Source organism: Mobula hypostoma, chromosome 25, assembly GCF_963921235.1.
Source record: "Mobula hypostoma chromosome 25, sMobHyp1.1, whole genome shotgun sequence".
Classification (NCBI taxonomy): Eukaryota; Metazoa; Chordata; class Chondrichthyes; order Myliobatiformes; family Myliobatidae; genus Mobula; species Mobula hypostoma.
In genome coordinates, this window is record NC_086121.1 from 3,394,888 (window position 1) to 3,420,067 (window position 25,180).

The 25,180-nt window shown below is 44.8% G+C and overlaps 1 protein-coding gene across 1 annotated transcript in view; it reads right to left on the reverse strand.

Annotated features, from left to right (window-relative positions):
• Positions 1-1,838: 1,838 nt before the first annotated feature.
• The window catches only part of LOC134337658 (trypsin I-P1-like), a 45,622-nt gene continuing 22,280 nt past the window's right edge, over positions 1,839-25,180 (reverse strand). Inside the window, 4 exon segments of the mRNA XM_063032850.1 lie at positions 1,839-1,985; positions 2,822-3,088; positions 9,367-9,508; positions 9,612-9,762. Coding sequence (XP_062888920.1) covers positions 1,839-1,985; positions 2,822-3,088; positions 9,367-9,508; positions 9,612-9,762 — 707 coding nt within the window.

Consider the following 25,180-nt stretch of genomic DNA (forward strand, 5'->3'; position numbering starts at 1 on the left):
ACTGGAAAGAGAAAACAAAAAAAGCTGTGGAGAAGAGATGGGAGTGGTTACCATTAGGCGACTGCTCTGCTTTAGACTATATATCTCAGAATCAGCTCTAAAAGGATAGACTCTATTGTCGTTTGCTATCTGTGAGCAAAATGGTAAAGAATTTTTTCTGAAATGAATTAAAAACTTAGGCTGTGACCCACATTTATGCTAACCACTCCTTTCTTGTTTATCATTCTGGATTGGGAGAGCCCCATAATGACCATAAAATATAAACGCTTCTGGTTTTAATGAAGTGTCACTTTCAGGAATTTGAAGGCATGTGCTTCAGTCTTGAATCTCAGCAGTTAGTTTGTATCAACGTTAGTGAGCTCAGAGATTGACAGACAATTTGTAAAAGGACAGAGTGTGGTGCACATGCATTGTAGAGAGTGGTTTTTCATTGGGTCCTGAAGAAGGGTCTTGGTCCAAAACGTCAACTGTTTTCCCATTTCCATAGATGCTGCCTGACCTGCCGAGTTCCTCCAGAATTTTGTGTGTCCTGCTCTGCATTTCCAGCACCTGCAGAATCTCGTGTGTTTACTATTTCATTGACTCTATTGTGTTTCTTGGATTTACTGTGAATGCCCACAAGAAAATGAATCTCTGGGTTGTATATGGTGACATGTATGTACTTTGATACTAAATTTACTTTCAGTTTGAACTTTGAACTTTTACAATTTAGAGTTTAGTTACTGGATGTATGGTTTGAGGTTAACATGCATGTTAAGTCGGTGGTAAGGAAGGCAAATGCAATATTAGTATTCATTTCCAGAGGACTAGATTATAAACTTAGTGGCCACTTTATTAGGTACCTCCTGTAACTAACTAAATGGCCACTGAGTGTAAATCTTGGTCCTCATGCCCATCCACTTTAAGGTTCGATGTGTTGTGTGTTCAGAGATGCTCTTCTGCACACCACTGTTGTAACGTGTGGTTATTTGAGTTACTGTCACCTTCCTGTCAGCTTGAACCAGTTTGGCCATTCTCCTCTGACCTCTCTCATTAACAAGAGTTTTCACCCACAGAACTACTGCTCACTGGGTATTTTTTGTTCTGTGCACCATTTTCTGTAAACTCTGGAGATGATCGTCCGTGAAAATCCCAGGAAGGAGATCAGGAGTTTCTGAGATACTACAACAACCCTGTCTGGCACCAACGATTATTCCACGGTTAAAGTCACAGATCACGTGCTTTCCTTATTCTGATGTTCGGCCTGAACAACAACTGAACCTCTTGATCATGATGGCATGCTTTTAGCATTGAGTTGCTGCCACATGACTGGCTGATTAGATATTTGCAATAAAGGGCAGGTGTACAGGTGTACCTAGTAAAGTGGGCACTGAGTGTAAAAACGAGGAAGTGATGCTGAGGATTTATAAAGCATCCGTCAGATCGCTCATGGAGTATTGTGAGCAGTTCTGGGCCGCTTATCTAAGAAAGGATGTGCTGACATTGGAGAGGGTTCAGAGGAGGTTCAAGAGAATGATCTTGGGGATGAATGGGTTAACATATGATGATTGTTTGATGGGTCTAGCACTGTACTCACTGGAGTTTAGAAGAGTTGGGGGGGAATCTCATTTCTGTTCAACTTAATGATTATAATTAGAGGCAAGTCGTTAGTCACATATTGAATTAAAACTGATTTAAATTACGTAAATAATTGCATTAATTGGCTCTAAAACAAAAGGCAATTTTGAAAACTTTTTTTTTCTAGTTTTTTAGGACTAACATAAGCAAAAAAGAAATTAACTAGATGGCACCTAATGTATTTTCACAAGTAACCAGGAATGTTGAGTGACGAGCTGTACTCAAAATCTTATTTTGTTTCCTATCCACTTTATGTATTTAGCCACGTTGGTGTAAACGCCTGGGTATCTTCCATGTGCACAGCTGATCCCCCAGGAGACGATTCCTTGAATTATTCCGTCACAGATCAGTGGCCCTCCAGAGTCACCCTGCAAGGAGAGAGGAGGAAAATCAGAATCAGCACCAAAAAACTTTGATTGCAGAATAGGAGACACCCAAGTGCTGGAGGAACTCGGCAGGTCAGGCAGCACCTGAGGAAAGGAATAAAGAGTCAACGTTTTGGGCCCAGTCTCTTCATCAGGACAGGAGAAGAAGGGGGCAGAAGCCAGATTAAGAAGGTGGGAGAAGGGGAGGAGTTCAAGCTGGCAGGTGAGAGGAGAGGGGGAAGGGGGAAAGGGAGAGGTGGAATGAAGTAAGAAGTCGGGAAGGGATAAGATAAATGGAAAAGGTAGAGGGCTGAAGAGAAAGGAATCTGTTGGGAGAAGAGAGTGGACTATCGGAAAGGGGGAAGGAGGAGGGGCTTTCATTTTTCTCTTGTGAACACGGTTTATTGGATGCCAAACGCCTGTGATACTGCTGTAAATACGTTTCTCTTTGCATCCATATACACATGTAGTTGTACACATGACAATAAACTTTGATAGCTCTCCTGTCAAAGTCCTGTTTTCACTTTCTGGGTCGCCATGGAAACAGTAAACAGCGGCGGTGTGCTGCAGTAAGGAGGCCCCGGGAGCACACTTTGCATTTTCCACTGTGTATCTGTTTAGTATTTGTCTTGTCCTGCCGATTTGAGTGCTCGATTTAGCCAAGTATTGGTAACTGTGCAGTTTGAAAGGTTTGTGGGTCCAGTGTCTGTCTTGTCCTGTATATAAAGAGTTAACTTACTCACCAGTAGTGTGTCTTCTGCCCCACTCACTGAACCCACAAACCTGATTTCACACGACAATTGTGTAATGTAGAAATACGTACCGTGAATATTACGCACCTGACAAGAATCCTTGCCTCCCTGGCGATATCCCGCACAGATCATGTAGTAATTAATTCTGCCGTTGTAGGAGGAAGGTCTATTGCACATGTAATTTGAGATGATTGGAACCTGAACAGCTATGAGCACATCCGACAGGCTGTAACTGTAAACACTGGTGACGCCCCATCCTGAGACGGTACATATCGTGTCTTTCGGCACCCTCCTTGTGGATGTTGGAATTGGTATGGGGCTGATATATGCGCTCTGTTTCACTCGCTTGTTAATCTGAGATATATATCAAAACAAGTGTTACATGCAAGATTCAAGGTTCAAGATTTTTTAAGGGAGAACAAAATAATTTAGAGCAGAGATGAGGAGGAGTTTCTTTAGCCAGAAGGTGGTGAATCTGTGGAATTCATTGACACAGGTGGCTGTGAAGGGCAGGTCACCGGGTGTATTTAAGGCAGAGGTACATAGGTCACTTACTTAAATCTGATTCCAACTTGCAAATAACAACTCATGTCCAGTTTTATTCATTTATCATGAAGGCAATTTGCACAGCTGAATCATTGGGTTCTTGGTACAATTTAGATTCAAGATTATATAATGTTATATCATGTGATAACAAATGTAGAGGGGATCAAAATAATTGTTACTCCAGATCCGACACAGCACAAAAAAAACCTACTAAAGATAAGGAACAAAATAATAAAAAAACACAATAAATATAAAGACAGAAGCCAGCTTATACACGTAGATTGATTGTATGTCCATACGGTGACGCCAGGCACAGGAGTGTCTGTACATAAGGTGACTCTGACAGGAAATGATAAAGTAGTGGTGTTTGGGGGTGTGGAGGGGTGCAGGTGTACAATGAATTTACTGAACTGATTTGCAAAAACATTGGTCTGAAGTGTCAGTCAAAGTTGAAGTGAAGATGTTATTTCAGAACTGATGTAAATACAATTACATTTGTGAAGAACTACGTGTTCAGGTCTGCTGACATTTACACCAGACTCTAGTGATGTTCTGAAGGCTCTCTAACGAGATTCTTGAATATATCTCACATTCAGACTGAGATACGTTTATTTATCACATGCACATGGAAACATACAGTGAGCTATGTCATTTGCATTAACAAGCAGCAGATAAGATGAATGGTCAGTTTTTCCCCCAGGGTAGAGAGGGCATCACTTTATGGTGAGAGTAGAAGATCTAATAGGGAAACGAGAGACAACTTTTTCCACACAGGGTGGTGGATATGTGTGTTAGGGTTAGCGGAAATAGTAGAGGTGGATTGAGATTTATTTAATGACAGGTACATCCTGACATACCGTGAAATGTATCATTTGAGTTAACAACCAACACAACCTGGGGCACGCTGTGTCACCACACGATCTGGTGCCCACATAGCATGTCCACAATGTTCAACAGAACAACACAAGCAGCAACAACCACAGAATGACGGTAACCAAACAACAGCAGCGAAGCTGGCCCCTTTCCTGCCTCCCACCCACTCACAGGTACAGACAGTCGTCCAAACCCAGAAAAGGCCACCTCTGGGCCTCCAGTAGATCTCCAGATCAGAATGTGATAAAAAAAAACAAACATTTCAGTCGATTGTAACTGTATCTACAAGATACACTGCCTCAGGAAGGCACCATCCATCGTCAAAGATCCCCACCATCCCGGGATGCTATTTTGTCACAGCTCCCACTGGACAGGAGGTACAGAAGCCTGAAGTCCCACACCACCAGGTTCAGGAACAACTCCTTCCCTTCAACCATTCGGTTCTTGAACCAACCAGCACAACCCTCATCACCACAGTTTACCAACACTATGACCACTTGATCACTTTGCACTAAAATGGATTTTGTGTTTTATTTTGTTCTAATGGTGATTTTTGTTGTAAAAACCATGTTTAATTTATATTTTCCCTGTGACTGTTGAGTACCTGATGCTCCGAGCCTGTGATGCTGCGGTAAGTCTTTCACTGCACCTGTGCACACAAGGTCTTGTGTACATGATAATAAAGTCAACTTTGATTTCCTCTTGTAGAGTTACTGAATTCATTCATTCGTTATGAAATGAAATATCTTTATTGTCATTGCATAGTACAGTCGTCATGCACCAATACAGCGAAAATGAGTTTGCAACTCTCATACTCAACGCTATAAAACAACAAATAAAATAAATAAACAATAAATACAATCCAGTAACCAGCCAGTATAAGCAACGTCCAGCAGTACAAAAGCACAACTCAGGTGCATGACAGACATAAAACCAGTATTAAAGTAGCAATATAACAAATTTATGGATGATGCTTGATCGATTGGTTCAGAGCAATTACAGCTCTGGGGAAAAAGCTATTTTTCAGTCTGGAAGTGTGGGCATAGAAAATCTTATAACGTCTGCCAGATGGAAGAAGTTCAAACAGATGATTGCATGGGTGTGTATTGTCCTTACAGATGCTTGTAGCTTTCCTTAGGCAGCGAGAGCTGTAGGTGTCCTCCAGGACTGGGAGCTGCGTCCCGATGATCTTCTGTGCGCTGGAGATGACCCGCTGACGTGCTTTCCTTCCAGCTGCTGTACAACTGAGAAACCACACAGTGATGCAGCATGTTAAGATGCTCTCTATGGTGCAGCAGTAAAAGGTCACCAGCATCTGTTCAGGTAGACCAGCTTTCTTCACCGTCCTGAGGAAAAACAAGCATTGCTGTGCTTTCTTAACTATTGTAGTGGTGTTAGTGGACCATGTAAGGTCTTCTGAGATGTGTATTCCCAGAAACCTGAAACTGGACACTCTCTCCACTATGACTCCGTTAATGTAGACTGGAGCGTACTCGTCATCCCGTGACTTTCCAAAGTTGATAATTAGCTCCTTAGTCTTGTCTGTATTAAGAGACAGGTTGTTCTCTGAGCACCAGCTCACTAGGTTCTGTACCTCTGCTCTGTACTCTGATTCGGGTCTCTGTTGGAGATCAGCCTGATCTCTGTTGTGTCGTCTGCGAATTTGACGATGGTATTGGTGTTAAATGCAGGTACACAGTCGTAAGTGAAGAGGGAGTAGAGTATGGGACTCAATACACAACCTTGTGGTGTACCAGTGTTCAGGATAGTAGTGGAGGACAGGTGAGGGCCCAGTCTCGCTGCCTGTGAACGCTCTGACAAGAAATTCAGGACCCAGTTGCAGAGTGATGAGCTGAGGCCGAGCTGGTGGAGTTTGGAGACCAGCTTGCTGGGGATGACAGTATTAAAAGCAGACAAACAACATCCTCACGTATGTGCCCTCCCCCTCCAGGTGTGTCAGGACAGTGTGAAGAGCTGATGAGATGGCATCCTCCACAGACCTGTTTGCTTTATAGGGAAACTGGAGGGAGTCCAGTGTAGCAGGGATAGTGACTCTTGTGTGTTGTGTCGTATGACATGGGCGGTCATGGCCTTTCCACTTCCATTATTGCTCTTGGCAAATTTTTCTACAGAAGCAGTTTGCCATTGTGATTGTCTTCTTCCGGGCAGTGTCTTTACAAGACAGGTGACCCCAGCCATTATCAATACTCTTCAGAGATTGACTGCCTGGTGTCAGTGGTCACATAGCCAGGACTTGTGATGTGCACCAGCTGCTCGTACGACCATCCACCACCTGCTCCCATGGCTTCACCTGACCGGATGGGATCTAAGCAGGTGCTACACCTTGCCCAAGGGTGACCTACAGGCTAGCGGAGGTAAGGAGTGCCTTACCTCTCCTTTGGTAGAGACGTATCTCCACCCTGCCATCCAGTTACTAAATTGCCTGCTGTTAAAACCAATGAGGTGCTGCAGATCTCTCTGTCCATGGAATATCTCCTCACAAACCTTATCCTTCTTCTACAGAATATTTAGTTATTTTGTCCAGACCAGACATGCCTTCATCAACCGCACCCAGACCACAAGACCGTAAGACACAGGAGCAGAATTAGGCCACTTGGTCCATCAAGTCTGCTCTGCCATTCCATCATGGCTGATTTATTATCCCTTTCAACCCCAATTCTCCTGCCTTCTCCCTGAAATCTCTGTTGTATCAAACATGGTGATGAATCAGCATACAGGAGTGAGGATGAAGATTTGGCTGACTGGTGTAATAACAACAACCTCTCTCTCAATGTCAATAAGACCAGGGATCTGATTGTAGACTTCAGGAGACCCGCACCACCAGGTTCAAGAACAGTTACTACCCTTCAACCATCAGGCTCTTGAACAGAACCCCTATTTAAGGACTTTTAAAATCATATTTTATGCTCTTGTTATTTATTGCTATTTATTATATTTGCATTTGCACCATTTGTTGTTCATTGATCCTGTTTACAGTTACTGTTCTATAGATTTGCTAAGTGTGCCTGCAGAAGAGGAAAAGAATCTCAGGGTTATATGTGGAGACCTTTATGTACTCTGATAATAAATTTTACTTTGAACTTTAAACTTTTTAACCTTTGTGATACCTATACTAATCAAAAGCCTATCGACACCGCCACTTTAAGTATACCCAATAATTTGGCTTCCACAGCTGTCAGTGGCATGAATTCCACAGATTCACCACCATTTGGCTAAAGAAATTCCTCCTCATCTCCATTCTAAAGAGATATCCTTCTACAATGAGGCTGTGCCCTCTGGTACTAGACTCCCTCACTATAGGAAACATCTTCTCCACATCCACACTGTCTAGGCCTTTCAATAGTCAATAGGTTTCAATGAGATCCACCCCATCCCCATTCTTCTAAACTCTGGTGAGTACAGGCCCAGAAACATCAAAGGCTCCTCCTACGTTCCCAGGATCATTCTTGTGAATCTCCTCTAGACCAAGTTTAAGAGAAATCACTGGAAACAATGATGCCCAGGAATGTGATTATGTGGGTTTCCTCTGGCTGCCCTGGTTCCTTCCCACATTCCAAAGCCGTATGGGTTTGTGTTGGTAAGTTGTGTCCACGCCATGTGGCTCAGGGAGTGTGGCCCCCAGCATATCCTCACTGATTTCATTTGACACAAATGGCGCATATTTCAATGTACATGTGACGAAGGTGACACTCACTTCAGGGAAGGGGCTATTGTAGGTAGCATTCACGCCAGGACCACCAGACTCGAAAACAGTTACAGCACTTCCCCCCCCGCCTTCTAGATCAGTAAGGCTGACCTATACCTCCACCTGCTAATCCACCCCTCCACACCCCCAACCAATCTGGAATCTTGAAATAAAGATACTTACTATAAGTACTGCAGGCCCTTAGCATTGTCAATGATCCCTTCCATCCATCCAACAATCTCTTTGACCCCTTTCATCAGGCAGGAGGTACCATAGCATTAGGACAAGGACTGTTAGGATGGGAAACAGCTTCTCCCTTCAGCCTATAAGACTACTGAACTCCCTGCCACCACCCCAGTCTCATCGAGTATGAAGTGCCTGTAGCATTATACTGTTTGCTTTTTAACTTGTGTCATAAATACATCTTATGCTAAAGGTTTGGAATATATTTTATTATTTGTTAATTTTTTTATGGTAATATTACATTGTGCACCATGTATGAATTATATGTAGTGTGTTCTGCATTTTGGCCGGAGGAATGTTGTTTTGTTTGGCAGTATACATGCATACAGTTGAAATGACAATAAACTTGAGCATGAACTTGAACTGCTACTAATCTTTAATCGTTAATCATTGGCATTTTCAAAGCTTGCTTCCCAATATCCCCTGGCCCCACCGACCACTCCCCAAAGCCCCCTGTTCTGGCCTCTAGATACATAATTCAGTTTGAATGAACTTCACCTCCTGTATGCAAAATTTTTTTTTAATATAATTTCCTGGGTGAGTAGTTTTTATTCTAATTTGAAGCATACGATGGAAGGACATTCATTTTCACCCACTCTTTATTTGTCCTTGAAACAGCCTGAAGTTCAGGTAATACTGGTAAAAATTTAGTGGATATATTTTAAAGGGATCATTATGTTGAAGTTTATTATTGTGCTGGAGTTTACTCGTGTTTACATGGCACAGTTATGGAATGTTGCATGTGTTCACTACCTTGGTTAACACATTGTGAGAATAATCATCAGTATTAGTATTTTCAGGTGCACGACAACTCTCTGCATTACATGTATTATTTTTATTTGAAATACTGCACGGAACAGGCCCTTCCAGCCCTTCGAGCTGCGTCCACCCAACAACCCCATCTCAACCCTAACCTCATCACAGGACAGTTTACAATGACTAATTAACCTACCCGGCACATCTTCGGACTGTGGGAGGAAACCAGAGCACCCAGAGGAAACCTACGCATTCCCTGGAGAGGACGTATAGAGACACCTTCCAGAGGACGCCGGGAATGAACTCTGAACTCTGATGCCCCAAGCTGCAGTAGTGCCACACTAACTGCCACGCTATGGCGGTGCCCGAGTTTCACAGAAAAGAGATCTCATTAAAAGCCCTGGAGAAAGCTGCCGTCTCAGGTGATTTTTAAGAAGTTGTTTAGCACACTGCATAGCCGCGTGCGTGCACACAGTGAGCACAGCGGACACCCAGCACATTCACTTACCTTCAGAAGCATGATGTCATGTTTGAACGTTGCAGGCTGGTAGTAGGGGAAGAGGATAAGTTTGGACACCTTGTAATACGCCTCACTACCATCCGACTTGGACAGACTGTGTTCACCAAGGACGACTGTGATGAGATACGGACTAAAACAGCAGAACAGTTACAGGTTACATTTTTGTAGCAAGGGCCTTTGAAAATTTGAGTTCTTATTTTAAAATATGTGAGGTATGTTTTCAAGGAACCTACGGTTTCACACAGTGGGCTGCAGAGAGGATCCAGGAGAGGTTAATTAGACTCCCACTGCAGTAATGAACGGATCGTATCTGTAAGGAGGCTTGGAATGGGAGAGAGTGGGGCACGACTTCAAAGCCTCCGATGATCCTGTCCTGAGCCCGACCTGGACAAACAAAATATTGAACATTAAAAAAAATACACATCGGATCACAGCCAATACAAACCCACCTTGTGCCTTGAGTTTGCCCCTCACCCCTTCACTCTAACTGCATGATTGTGTTGACCTACTGCGACCGCAATTCTCAATGCATTGCTGTGAGGTACAGTGAGCCGGCAACGGCGCGAGGTTGGAGGGTGTGGAGTTTTAGAATCATAGTTAACTAAAGCACTGAAGCAGGCCCTTCAGCCCATCTAGTCCATGTCAACCTATCCTGCCTAGTCCCATCAACCTGCACCTGGACCATAGCCCTTCATATCCCTCCCAAACTGCTCAGAAATGTTGCAATCAAACCCACGTTCACCACTTCTGCTGGCAGCTCGTTCCACACACACACCACCCTCATCCCTTCAGATCCCCCGTAAATATTTTAACTTTCACCCTTAACCTATGACCTCTAGTTCAAGTTTCACCAGACCTGAGGGGAAAGAGCTTGAAAGAGGAAACTGCAGTTCAGGATTTCAATCAGCGGATGGCTACCTGACAGGACCCTGGCAAAAGGCCTTTCCACTATCACTGACGACTAGTGTCATCGCAGGTAGACAGGGTCATAAAGAGAGCTTTTGGCACATTGGCCTGCATAAGTGAAAGTACTGAGTACGGGAATTGGGATGTTACGTTGAAGTTGTATAAGACGTTGGGTGAGGCTTAATTTGGAGTATTGTTTGCAGTTCTGGTCACCTGCCTACAGGAAAGATATCAATAAAATTGAAAGAGTGCAGCAAAAATTTGTGAAAATTGTTGTTTTGTGTCAGCATAAAATATAGAATAAATTATGATAAGAAATGCATACAGTAAAAAAACTAAATATGTAGTGCAAAAAGGGAAAAAATATTGATATAGTGTATATTGGTTAATTGTCTGTTCAGAAGCCTGTTGGCAGAGGGGAAAGGAATTAGTGTCTTAAGGCTCCTGTACCTCCTCCCTGATGGTAGCAATGAGAAGAGGGCACGTCCTGGCTGATGGATACCACCGTCTTGAGGCTTTGACTTTTGAAGGTGTTCTGGATGCTGGGGAGGCGAGTGCCCATGATGGCACTGGCTGAGTTTGCAAACTGTCTGCAGCTCTTTTCAATCCTGTGCAGTGGCCCCTCCACACCAGATGATGATGCAATCAGTTAGAATGTTCTCCACTGTACTTCTGCAGAAACCTGCGATAGTCTTTGGTGACATACCAAGTCTCCTCAAACTCCTCATGAAATGCTAGCAAGCCTTCTTCATGATTGCATCAATATATTGGGCTCAGGCTAGATTCTCTGAGATGTGGATACTTGGGAATCTGAACCTGCTCAGCAGTTCCACTGCTGACCTTTCAATCATTTGGTTGACTTGAAGTGGACCAAACGGCCACTCAGTACCTCCTCCCTGACCGTAGTGATGAGAGAGGTCATGCCCTGAGTGGTGAGGGTCCTTAACGATGGATGCCGCCTTCCTGGGGCATTGCCTTTTGAAGATGTCCTCAATGGTGGAGATACTAGCACCTCAGAACGTTCTCCCCAGAATTTCTGAAAAAACTTGCTGGAGTCTCTGGTGACATTTTGGGACTGAGATGTTCTCTCACATGAAGGGCTCAAAGAGATTCAAAGTACACTTATTATAAAAGCAGAATACAACCCTGAGATTCATCTTCCCACAGACAGCCATGGAACAAAGCAAACAATGGAACTGGTTCATAGAAAAAAAACATCGAACAGCTCACCTCCCGTGAGAAGAAAGAAACAAATTGTGCAAACAGCAATGAAAAACTGAGTGAAAACTCAGAATATAAAACACAAAATCAAAAGGCGTACAGTATTTCATCTCACCTGAGCATTGAGACTTCTGCACTGTGAGTTTCGCCTCACAAAGACAGAAATTATAATACATTGTACCGTCACCATGTCACACTCTGCAAACAAATCTATTACATTTAAGACATAGGAGCAGTATTAGGCCAATTGGCCCATCAAGTCTGCTTCACCATTTGATCATGGCTAATTTATTATCCCTCTCAACCCCATTCTCCTGCCTTCCTACTCTAATCTTTGACATCCTGACTAATCAAGGACCGATCAAATTCCACCTTAAATATACCCAATGACTTGGCCTCCAAAACCACCTGTGGCAATGAATTCCACAGATTCACCACTCTATGGCTAAAGAAATTCCTCCTCATCTCTGTTCTAAAGGGATGTCCCTCTATTCTGAGGTTGTAGCCTCTGGTCCTAGACTCTGCCTCCATTGGAAACATCCTCTCCACATCCATTCTATTTTCCCCTTCCAATATTCAATAGGTTTTAATGAGATTCCCCCCCCCCACTGTTCTTCTAAACTCCAGTGAGTACAGGCCCAGAGCCATTAAACACTCCTCATACATTAATCCTTTAATTCCCAGGATCATTCTTGTGTATCTCCTTTGGACAAAATTTAAGAGAATTTGGAGGGGGTAATGGATGGAAGGGGGATGGAGGGCTGTGGTCTGGGTGCAGGTCCATAAAACCATAAGACATAGGAGCAGAATTAGGCCATTCAGCCCATCAATTCTGCTCTGCCATTCCATCATGGCTGATCCACTCAACCCCATACACCTGCCTTCTCACCATATCCTTTGATGCCCTGACCAATCAGGAAATGATCAACTTCCACCTTAAATGTACCCACAGACTTGGCCTCCACCGCAGTCTGTGGCAGAGCATTCTGTAGACTCACCACTCTCTGGCTAAAAAAACTCCCCCCTATCTCTGTTCTAAAAGGTCACCCCTCAATTTTGAGGCTGTGCCCTCTAGTTCCAGATACCCCTAACATAGGAAGCATCCTCTCCACATCCACCCTATCTAGTCCTTTCAACATTCGGTAGGTTTCAATGAGATTCCCCCCTGCATTCTTCTTAACTCCAGCGAGCACAAGTCCAAAGTTGCCAAACACTCCTCATATGTTAACCCCATCATTCCCGGAATTATCCTCGTGAACCTCCTCTGGACATTGTCCAAAGACAACACGTCCTTTCTGAGATATGGGGCCCCAAACTGGGACAATACTCCAAGTGCAACTTGATTAGTGTCTTATAAAGTCTCATTTTTATCTCCTTTCTTTTTATTCTCTTTGAAATTAATGCCAACATTGCATTTGCCTTCTTTACCACAGACACAACCTGTAAATTTACCTTCTGGGAGTCTTGCACAAGGATTCCTAAGTCCCTCTGCACCTCTGATGTTTGAACCTTCTCCCCATTTAGATAATAGTCCGCACAATTATTCCTTTCACCAAAATGCATTATCATACATTTCCCAACACTGTCTTCCATCTGCCACTTTTGTGCCCATTCTTCCAATCTGTCTAAGTCCTGCTGCAATCGCATTGCTTCCTCAGCACTACCTACCCCTCCACCTATCTTCATATCATCTGCAAACTTTGCTACAAAGCTATCAATTCCATTATCCAAATAATTGACAAACAATGTGAAAAGTAGCGGTCCCAATACCGACCCCTGAGGAACACCACTAGTCACTGGCAGCCAACCAGAAAAGGTCCCCATCTCACTGTCTCCTGCCTGTCAGCCATTCCTCTGTCCATGCCAGTACCTTTCCTGTAACGCCATAGGATTTTATCTTGTTAAGCAGCCTCATGTCTGGCACCTTATCAAATGCCTTCTGAAAATCCAAGTAAATGACATCCACTGCTTCTCCTTTGTCCACCCTAATTGTTACTTCCTCGAAGAACTCTAACAGATTTGTCAGGCAAGATTTTCCTTTACAGAAACCATGCTGAATTTGACTTATTTTATCATTAGTCTCCAAGTACTCCAAAACCTCTTCCTTAATAATGGACTCCACTACTACAACTATGTTGACTCAGGCCTAGGGGGCCAGTGTCGGGCATTTTATGCCTTGCAAGGCGCTAAACGAAAGACTGTGTGGTGCGCCGCTCCTCAGACAGACAGTAGGTGGCCGTTGACTCACAAAGAGTTCATCCATCCTTTGACTGGTTTTGTTTTTAGTCCTGCTGGGTGCCTGCACACCCTCCTCCCTGGTTAACCGAAGTGCACCAGGTGGTGTGCTGGTTGAGTCTCCGACAACCCGACCCGAGACAGGTAGTACTGGGCTATGTGCTACCAGTAGCAAGGCAAGGCCCTGACCTGACATCTAGTAGACTCCAACAATTTCACAACCACTGAGGTTAGACTAACTGGCCTATAATTTCCTTTACTTTGCCTTCCTCCCTTCTTGAGAGTGGAGTGACATTTACAATCTTCCAGTCCTCTGGGACCATGCCAGTGATTCTTGAAAGATCATGACCAATGCATCTGCTATCTCTTCAGCAACCTCTCTCAGGACTCTGGGATGTAGTTCATCTGGTCCAGGTGACTTATCCACCTTAAGACCTTTGAGTTTGCCTAGCACTTTTTCCTTAGTAATAGCAATGGCACTCACTCCTGCTTCCTGACACTCACAGACATATGACACACTGCTAGTGTCTTCCACTGTGAAGACTAATACAAAGTACTCATTACATTCAACTGCCATTTCTTTGTCCCCCATTACTACCTCACCAGCATCATTTTCCATTGGTCCATTATCAAATTTCACCTCCCTTTTACTCTTTATATAACTGAAAAATCTTTGGGTCGATGGACTAGGCAGATTAATAGTCTGGCATGGACTAGATGGGCTGAAGGGCCTGTTTCTGTGCTGTGGAGCTCTATGACCCTATGACTCTACATCAAAATAAATCCAATGTATGAAGACAGATTACTGTGGAAAATTCTGTTCTTCTTGCTGTTCGACAATGAACAGCGTATTTTCATGCTGGTACCTGTTCAAGTGATTACAAAAATAACATCTCACAGAACTGATATAATAATAGAAGGTATAGAACAGGTGTCAGTATAGTTGAAAAAAATCTTACTCTACAAATCGCAGAGCATTATAATTTACAGCTGTGTCGAGATCTGTAATCTTTAAGAAAATAAATCTGTCCTTCTGGAGACGCATAGTAGAGAGCATCCTAACAATCTGCATCACTGTGTGGTACGGAAACAGCTCTGTAACGGACAGGAAGGCTCGACAATGGGTAGTCAAAACTGCCCAACGTATCACTGGCACCAGCTTACCCACCATCAAGGGCACACACATATATAAAAAGATACTGGGAAATGGCCAGGAATTCCATGAAGGATCCCAGCCATTCTGCTCATGGACCACTTGTCCCACTCCTGTTAGGGAGGACGCTACGTAGCCAGGACCACCAGACTCAAAAATAGTTACTTTCTCCGAGCAGTAAGGCTGATCAACACCTCCACCCACTAACCCACCCCTCCACACCCCAACCACTACTACTTTATCAGAAACACAAGAGATTCTGCAGATGCTAGAAATTCAGAGCAACACACGTAAAATGCTGAGGAAGTCAGCAGGTCAGGCAGATGAAAATGAACGAACAGTAGATGTTTTGGGCCAGGACGCTTCACTGGGATTGGAATGGAAGGGGGAAGGTGCCAGAATTAAAAGGTGAAGGGAGGGGAAGGAAGATAGCTAGCAGGTGCAGGTGAAGCCAGGTGGCTGGGAAAGGTAAATGGTTGGAGAGGAAGGAGAGGAGAGTGGACCATAGGGGGAAGGGAAGGACGAAGGGTATTAGGCGATGTGATGGGCAGGTGAAGAGAGGTAAGAGGCCAGATTGGGGAAAGGAGGAGGGAAAATTACCAGAAGGAGAAATTGATATTTGTGCCATCAGGATGGAGATCACCCGGATGGAGTACAAGCTGTTGCTCCTCCATCCTGAGGGCAGCCTCATCGTGGTACAAGAGGAGGCCACGGACCGACGTGTCAGAATGAAAATGGGAATCGGAATAAAATGTTGCGACACCGCCAAGTTCCAATTTCGGCAGATAGAGCGGAGGTGTCCGATGAGGCGGTCCCCCAGTTTACCACAGGTCTCACCAGTGTAGAGGAGGCTGCATCGGAAGCGCTGGTCACAATAAACGGCTCTAGCAGATTCGCAGGTGAAGTGTTGCCTCATCTGGAGGGACTGTTTGGGGCCCTGAGTGGAGGTGAGGGAGGAGGTGAATGGGCATGGACACTACTTTATCAGTTCCTGTCAGAGTCACCTTACTCCTGTGCCTAGTGTCACTTTATGGGCGTACAATCCATCTATGTATATACACCATTCTACTGTACGCATTTATATTTATTGTGTTTTTTTATTATTGTGTTCTTTATCTTACTTTTTTTGTGCTGTGCTGGATTCGGAGTAACAATGATTTTGTTCTCCTTTACACTTGTGAACAGGAAATGACATTAAACAAAGTTGAATCTTTTATTAATTGTGATGTGATTTCTACCATTATAGTGTGCACTAGTTCCTACGAAACAAAAGCTGCTGATTTGCTGTCAATTTTCTTGAGGTTATTGGCTTTGAGACTTTTCCTATTTAACATAATGTGTAATTTCTATGATTAAGCTTAACATCAGCAAATTAATTTTGTTAGAAAATTAACGGAGCTGTTGCAACTGACAGGAGTGCTCCAGGACATCTATAATCTCGCAGGGCTGCAACCAGAGCTCCCAGCTGCTTCAAGAGGGCAACAATCATATCAGTGCCAAGAAGAGCTGCTTCAATGGTTATTTTATTTTTAATTTTTAATATTTAGAGATTCAGGCCCTTCTGGCCCTTTGAGCTGCACTGTCCAGCAACCCTCGATTTAACCCTGGCCTAATCACGGGACAATTTACATTGACCAATTAACCCACCAAGTGGTACGAGTTTGGACTGTGGGAGAAAACCGGATCACCCGGAGAAAACCCACTCATTCCAGGAGAAGGACATACAGGCTCCTTACAGATGATGCTGGAATAGAACTCCAAACTCCGGCGCACCAAGCCTGTTAGAGCATCGCACCAATCTCTACACTACTGTGTCGCCCTCGTTCCTGTTTTAACCCTCTGATGGAACTATCCGTTGCAGCTGGTGGGACTGTTCAAGGATATCTTTAATCCCTCACCGCAGCAGTTGGAGATTCCCTCCTGCTTCAGAAGGGCGACAATGCTACCAGTGCCCAAGAGCAGGGTGAGCTGCCTCAACGACTATCGCTCTGTGGCGCTCACATCTACTGTTCTAATTGTAATTTATAGTTTTATTTATGTATTACACTGACGTAAAACAACACATTTCACAACGTATGTCAGTGATATTAAACCTGCTTCTGATTCGGATTCTGCACTCCCTCACAAGGCGAGTGTCACAGGGCGGTAGTCATTGAGACAGCTCGCCCTGCTCTTCGTATGATTGTCGCCCTTTTGAAGCCGGTGAGAATCTTCAGCCTGGACTCCATCTTTTCAGTTATCCACTGTTCCGGTGTACATCCCCAAGAGCCAACACTATTTCAGATTGGACTCTCCTTAAAACCTACATCATGTTCCCAGCCCCTCCCTTCATTCCTTTGGACTTTGGAAGTAAAGCATGACATTGCTCTTATGGTCCGTGAGTCCATTTGCAAGCCCGGGATTCCATTTATCTACAAATCAGACGTTGTCTTAAGGATCAAGGATCAATTTAATTCACCATCAACATGTACACATATTAGAATTTGTTATGGTGGGTTGGTCAGGGCCTTACATGCAACAAAAAACAATATAAATGTGTCTACACAGGATGAGAGGGTGATTAAGAAGCCATATAGTATGCGTGCCTTTATTAGTCGAGACATTGAGTTCAAAGGTCAGGAAGTTATGTTGCAGCTTTATAAAACTCCAGTTAGGCCGCATCTGGAGTATTGCACACAGTTCTGGTCACCCCATTATAGGAAGGATGTTGAGACTTTGGAGAGGATGCAGAGGAGATTTACCAGGACGTGGCCAAGTGGTTAAGGCATTGGACTAGCGACCTGAAGGTCGTGATTTCGAGCCCCAGCCGAGGGAACGTGTTGTGCCCTTGAGCAAGGCACTTAATCACACATTGCTCTGCGACGACACTGGTGCCAAGCTGTATGGGTCCTAATGCCCTTCCCTTGGACAACATTGGTGTCATGGAGAGGGGAGACTTGCAGCATGGGCAACTGCTGATCTTCCATACAACCTTGCCCAGGCCTGCGCCCTGGAGAGTGAAGACTTTCCAGGCGCAGATCCATGGTCTTGTAAGACTAATGGATGCCTGGATTAGAGGGCGTGAACTATAACGAGAGGTTGGAAAAACTTGGGTTGTTTTCTCTGTATCAGCGGAGACTGAGAGGAGATATGATAGAGGTTTATAAGGTGTAGATGGGGTAGACAGACAGTATCTTTTTCTCATTGTTGAAATATCTAAAACCAGAGGGCATGCTTTTAAGTGGGGGAACGGTAATTTCAAAGGAGATGTGAGGGGCATGTTTTTTACACAGAGAGTGCTGGGTGCCTGGAATGTGCTGCCTGGGGTGGTGGTAGGGTCAGAAACATTGGAGACTTTTATGAGCTATTTAGATAGGCACATGAATGTGAGGAAAATGGAAGGATATTGACATCGTATAGGCAGAAGAGATTAATTTAGTTGGCCATTTGATTACTAAGTTAATTGGTTCTGCACAACATTGTGAGCCATAAGGTCTGTTCCTGTGCTGTACTGATCTATGTTCAGCAATTATAAAGAATAAAGAATTATATAAAAGTAAGTTAAAGGTTAAAGTATGGAATACAATATGGATAAATACATTAATGCCAGCATGCATTTACAATGTAAACAGCATTACAAGAAGTGATTTAAAATGTTTACAGCTCAGTGCAGTGACTGAGGTAACAGATAGAGGGAGGTGGGAAGCTACTGAGAACGATTGATCACATGAACTGCCTGGGGGAAGAAACGTTTAAATGTTTGTTTCATTAGTCGTATAGCGCTTTCCAGAGGGAGCTTTTGGAAAAGGCAGTTTGCAGGGTGGGTAGTGTCTGCAATGATTTTTTTCCTGCCTGCGTCTTTGTTCTGGGCACATACAAATCCTGCAGTGGTGGTAGATTGCAGCCAATGAACTTTCCTGACAGTTCACTGCTGTCTTTGTAGATCTCTAAAGCTCTCTAACCCTTCATCAATGGAATCGAAAGTCAGTTTGGTGCATCAGTGGATCACACCTTTTCACTTTTGTCGTTGAGATCCAGTGCGGGGTGGGACAGACCCTTTGAGCCGCGTCACCCAGCAACCCCCAACTTAACACTGGCCCTCTCACGGGGCAATTTTAAAAGAATCAATTAACCTACCAACCAGTACGTGTTTGGACTGTGAGAGGAAACCCACATGGTCATAGGGAGAAGGTACAAACTCCATCCAGATAGTGGTGGTCCAGTAACTTGGCCATTACTCCACCACAACCCCAACAGAACTTACATCCTCCAGTATTCTGAACAATCTACAGCATCCAGGGGGAATTGGAAAACTGGGGCAATTATCGATTTTTGCTGGTTCTAGGAAGTTTGACCGTCTTTTATTTGTCAACATCCTTTGTGGGCGGCCCAGTGACGTGTGGGCAGCCCAGTAACGTGTGGGCGGCCCAGTGACGTGTGGGCAGCCCAGTGACGTGTGGGCAGCCCAGTGACGTGTGGGCAGCCCAGTGACGTGTGGGCAGCCCAGTAACGTGTGGGCAGCCCAGTGACGTGTGGGCGGCCCAGTAACGTGTGGGTGCCCCAGTGATGTCTGGGTGCCCCAGTAACGTGTGGGTGCCCCAGTGACGTGTGGGCAGCCCAGTAACGTGTGGGCAGCCCAGTGACGTGTGGGCAGCCCAGTAACGTGTGGGCAGCCCAGTAACGTGTGGGCAGCCCAGTGGCGTGTGGGCAGCCCAGTGACGTGTGGGTACCCCAGTGACGTGTGGGCAGCCCAGTGACGTGTGGGTACCCCAGTGACGTGTGGGCAGCCCAGTGACGTGTGGGTGCCCCAGTGATGTCTGGGTGCCCCAGTAACGTGTGGGCAGCCCAGTGGCGTGTGGGTGCCCCAGTGACGTGTGGGCAGCCCAGTAACGTGTGGGTGCCCCAGTGACGTGTGGGCAGCCCAGTGACGTGTGGGCAGCCCAGTAACGTGTGGGTGCCCCAGTGACGTCTGGGTGCCCCAGTAGCCAGAAGTGTGGTGACATCCTCAGACTGTGTTAGTCATTGACGCATATGACACATTTCACTGTGTTCCAATGTTTCAATATACACGTGACAAATAAAACTAATCTCCTTTTCAGTACTACGTCTTTACCTGCGTAATTATTTCACCTTCACCAGCATTCTACCTGGATGTATCATGACTTGGTATGGCAACAGCTCTGCCCGTGACCGGGGGAAATTGCGGAGAGCTGTGGACACAGATCAGCACATCACAGAAACCAGCCTCCCCTCCATGGACTCTGCCTACACTTCTCGCTGCCTCTGTGAAGCAGCCAGCAGAATCAAAGTGCCCCACCCTAGATATTTTAGTTTTTAATTTTTTATTGAGAAACAGTGTGGAACAGCCCCTTTGAGATGCGCCACCAGCTATCCCCAATTTAGCCTAATCATGGGGCATTTTACAATGACTAATTAACCTACTAACTGGTATGTCTTTCGACCGTGGGAGGAAATTGGAGCATGTGGTCACGGGGACAACTACAAAATCCTTACAGGCAGCAGCGGGAATAGGACTCAGATCGCTGGTGCTGTAAAATGTTGTGCTAACCACTACACCACTGTGCCATCCCACTACATGGATAATGTGCAATCACGAGATTCTCTCTTCTCCCCTTGCCTCCCATCGGGCAGAAGATATAAAAGCCTGAAAGCACTTATCACCAGACTCAGGCTCAGGGTTATTCTACATCACAATAAAACTATTAAATGATTCCTTTATATCAGGGTTCCCAACCTCGGCTAATGGTAGGAGTCCATGGCATAAAAAAGGTTGGGAACCCTGCTTTATATGATAAGATGGAACTCTGACTCACAATTTACCTCATTATGATGTTGCACTTTATTGCTTCCTCCAAGTGGACCACAACATTGTGGTGGTTTGGAGGTTTGTGTGTCTCAATGACCCAGAGGGCTCTGTTGGCTGGAGTCGGGACTTTATGCTTTGGCTCTTGGTAGGTTCACCCAAACAGGTCAAAGGGTAGAGGTCAGACAAAGAGTGGTCAACTGGTCCTCCAGGTTCGGGGTTTCAGCTCAGGGCAAACAACCCTGACTGGTAAAACAAAATTGTTACGGAAACAGCAATGAAGAATCCTACATCTGAGTGTGACAGTGTTCCTGAGTCTCCACCCGGGGCTTGCAGTAGTGAAGACCGAGAGGAAGTTACTTGACTGATGAAGGAAGCCCTGAACACTGCCAGAAATGGAGGCCCTTCACTGCTGCCCTAAACACCAGCGGTGTAACTGACAGTAGTACTTCATTGTTAACTGCCCTTTCTCTGTAACTGTTACACTTTATTCTGCATCCCGTTATCGATTTTCCTTGTTCTACCTCAACGCACTGTGTAATGATCTGATCTGTGTGAACAGTTTGCACGACAAGCTTTTTACTGTATTTCGGTACATGTGACAATAATAAACCAATTCCAATTTGAAAGTTATGTTACCTCATTCCTCTGCGGCATTTTTTTATTTCATTGGGAGGGGGGCACTTTGTTTTTACCTTTCACTATGCAGCATACACCAAGTTAATGTTATAACATTCAACATTGTTTACTGTCATTTCCAGTACACAGGAGTAGAGGAGAACAAAATGATTGTCACTCTGGACCCGATGCGGCACAAAGAAACACAATAAGATAAGGAACACAATAAATATAAATACATAAGGTAGCTTATATAGATTGATTGTATGTCCATAAAGTGATGCCAAGCACACAGGAGTCTCTGTACATAAGGTGACTGACAGGAAATGATGAAGTAGTGGTGGTTGGGGGTGTGAAGGGGTGAGTTAGAGGGTGGAGGTGTTGATCAGCCTTACTGCTTGGGGAAAGTAACTGTTTTTGAGTCTGGTGGTCTTGGTGTGAATGCTACTCATTGATGGGAATAGGACAAACAGTCCATGAGCAGGGTGTGTGGGATCCTTTCTGACTTTATTGGCCCTTTTCCATCACCTTTCTGTATATAAGTCCTTGATGCCAGTGGTGCCAGTGATGAGCTGGGCAGTTCTGACTACCCGTTGTAGAGCCTTCCTGTTCACCACAAAGCAGTTTCCGTACCAAGTAGTGACACAGTTTATCAGGATGCTCTCTACTGTGCATCTGTAGAATGATATAATGATAGATGTGTAGAGTATAGATATGCATAGTCCAGCTGTCTTCAGTCTCCTCAGAAAGGAGAGGCATTGGTGAGCTTTCCTGATTGTGTGGAATGTGGTCCAATCCATCATTTTGGGTGTCTCCTAGTGCACTGACACATCTCTGTTCCATTTGTTAGGATAGCTCAGTCTTGATGAACGGTCTCTCCTTGAAATGTCGACTCTTTATTCCCCTCCACAGATGCTGCCTGACCGGCTGAGTTCCTCCAGCATTTTGTACGCATTGCTTTGGACTTCCATCGTCTGCAGAATCTCCTATGTCTCTGTCCCATGTGTTGTCGGAGTCCAGAGATCAAAGTTCCATGATCAGTGATACTCCGAGGTCAGTGAAGTCTGGACGTTGAACCTGGAAGTGAAAGTCTAGGGATCCGTATGTCTGGAGGTCGAAGGTCTGCGAGTCTTTGAGTTCGGACCAGACAAAAGAGGATGGAAGCCAGATAATGGTCCATATGGAAGGTACTGGCCCGAAATGTCAACTATACTCTTCTACAGATGCTCCCTGGCCTGCTGAGTTCCACCAGCATTTTGTGTGTGTTGCTTGCATTTCCAGCATCTGCAGATTTCCTCTTGCTTGTGATTGGAAGCCAGATATCTGCAAGTCTGAGCATCCAGGGCCAAGGAATGATGATTGGAGGCCTGGAGGCAGCCTGCTCCCTGGAGTTGGAGGACTCTATATGTGTGAGAGTGGTTGGATGGGTGGGAAAGGGTCTTGTTTTCCTGTTGTTGGTTTGTTTTGAAGCTGTTGTTGCTTGTGTTGTACTGCTGAACATTGTGCGATACCAAATATGAGGGGTCTCGATAGGGTGAATGCAAGCAGGCTTTTTCCCTCAGGGTGGATGAGACAAGAGCTAGAGGTCATGGGTTTAGGGTAAGAGGTGAAATATTTAAGAGAAATCTGAGGGGAACTTGTTCACTCAGAGGGTCATGCAAATGTGGAGCAAGCTGCCAGCGGAAGTGGAGGACGTGGGTTCAATTGTAACATTAAAATAAGTTTGGATAGGTACATGGAGGGATTTGGATGGATATAGTCTGAGAGCAGGTCGATGGAACTAGGCAGAAGATCAGGTCAACAAGGACTAGATGGGCCAAAGGGTCTGCTTCTGTGCTGTAGTACTTTATAACTATGACCATATGATCTATAAAACTAATTAGCTTTGAAACTCCGGTTACTGATCTATTTTTATAAATTCATGTTTATTTTTCAGGATTCAGTTTGGTACTGGAAGGGTGAAGATATCTCTACCAAAGGAGGTGTGAGACACTCATTCCCTCCGCTATCATGTAGCAGCTGCTTAGCTCCCGATCAGTCTCATGTGAAGCCATGGGGGCAGGTGGTGGATGGTTGTTGAGCAGCTGGTGCACATCACAAGTCCTGGATATGCAGCCACTGACACCAGGCAGACAATCTCTGAAGAGTATTGATAACAACTGGGGTCACCCGTCTTGTAAAGACACTGCCCAGAAGAAAGCAATGGCAAACCAGTTCTGTCGAAAAATTTGCCGAGAACAATCATGGTCATGGAAAGACTGTGATCACCCACGTCATTCGACATGACACAGAACAAATGAAGGAACTGCTTTATGACCCTCTGGTGGATTTCAGAGTTGTTACTTTCATTCATCATTCATGATGAACAGTTTCTTCAACGTGAAACTTAATTCATAAAGAATTAAATGATGTTTTGTGTTGTACCCAACGCCCAATTCATGGACCAGCTCCCTAGCCTACTCTTTTATATTCGCATTTATATTTCTACTTTTTAAATAACACACCGAATGGACACTTGGTTTGAATCATTTCATATCTGATTAGTTGTTGGCAAAATGAAACAGCTCTGGCCTTCAGTAAGCAGGATTGGAAAGGGAAGCGGCAGAAGCCAGGATAAGAAGTTGGGGAGGAGCTGCACTTGGGAACTCCCTCCCTGATCGTGAAGTCTTGTTCAGCTGCTATGGGCTGTAATAACTCAGGTCTAACAAAGAACAACCAATCATTTTCTGGAGTGAAGCAATGAGTGTTGCCTTTGTAGACTGCATTAGGAGTGAATGTCTTAGGGCCAACAATCTGAAGCTAAATGTGATTCAGGCAAAACATACATTGTACTGTGAAGAACTTTCAAAACTCTAGAACTTCATAATTGTAACTGCGCTCCAACCTTCTGCAATCAAACTCTCAACTTTTACTGATTTTACCTCTTGCTCACAGATCACCAAAATTATGTTCCCTTGTAAGCAACGAAAATTCATTAACCTGCTCTCTCCAGTAACTAACAAAGCACTCAAGATTCAAGATTGTTTAATGTCATTTCCAGTTCACAAGTGTAAAGGAGAATGAAATTGTTACTCTGGATCTGATGCAGGACAAAAAAACACAATAAGTATAAACATGTAAAATAGTTTATACATATAGATCGACTGTATGTCCATAAAATGACGCTAGACACAGGAGTGTCTGTACATAAGGTGACTCTGACAGGAAATGATAAAGTAGTGGTGTTTGAGGGTGTGGAGGGGTGTGTTAGTGGGTGGAGGTGTTGATCAGCCTCACTGCTTGGGGAAAGTAACTGTTTTTGAATCTGGTGGTCCTGGTGTGGATGCTACGTAGCCTCCTCCCTGATGGGAGTGGGACAGACAGTCCATGAGCAGGGTCTTGAGAGCTCAAGATTCTTTGCATTTCATTTCCTCTTTCTTGTCAATAGAAAATGTAGCAATATAATTACTCAAGGTGAGTATGAAGTTCTCCTCAGGGGTTGTCTATTGGTGGGCCCTCGGGTGACCGTAGGGGTTGTCTGTTGATGGGTCCTCAGGTCACCGTAGGGGTTGTCTATTGGTGGGCCCTCAGGTGGCCGTAGGGGTTGTCTGTTGGTGGGTCCTCAGGTCACCGTAGGGGTTGTCTATTGGTGGGCCCTCAGGTGGCCGTAGGGGTTGTCTATTGGTGGGCCCTCAGGTGGCTGTAGGGGTTGTCTGTTGGTGGGTCCTCCGGTCACCATAGGGGTTGTCTGTTGGTGGGCCCTCAGGTGGCCGTAGGTGTTGTCTATTGGTGGGCCCTCAGGTGGCCATAGGAGTTGTCTATTGGTGGGCCCTCAGGTGGCCGTAGGGGTTGTCTGTTGATGGGTCCTCGGGTCACCGTAGAGGCCG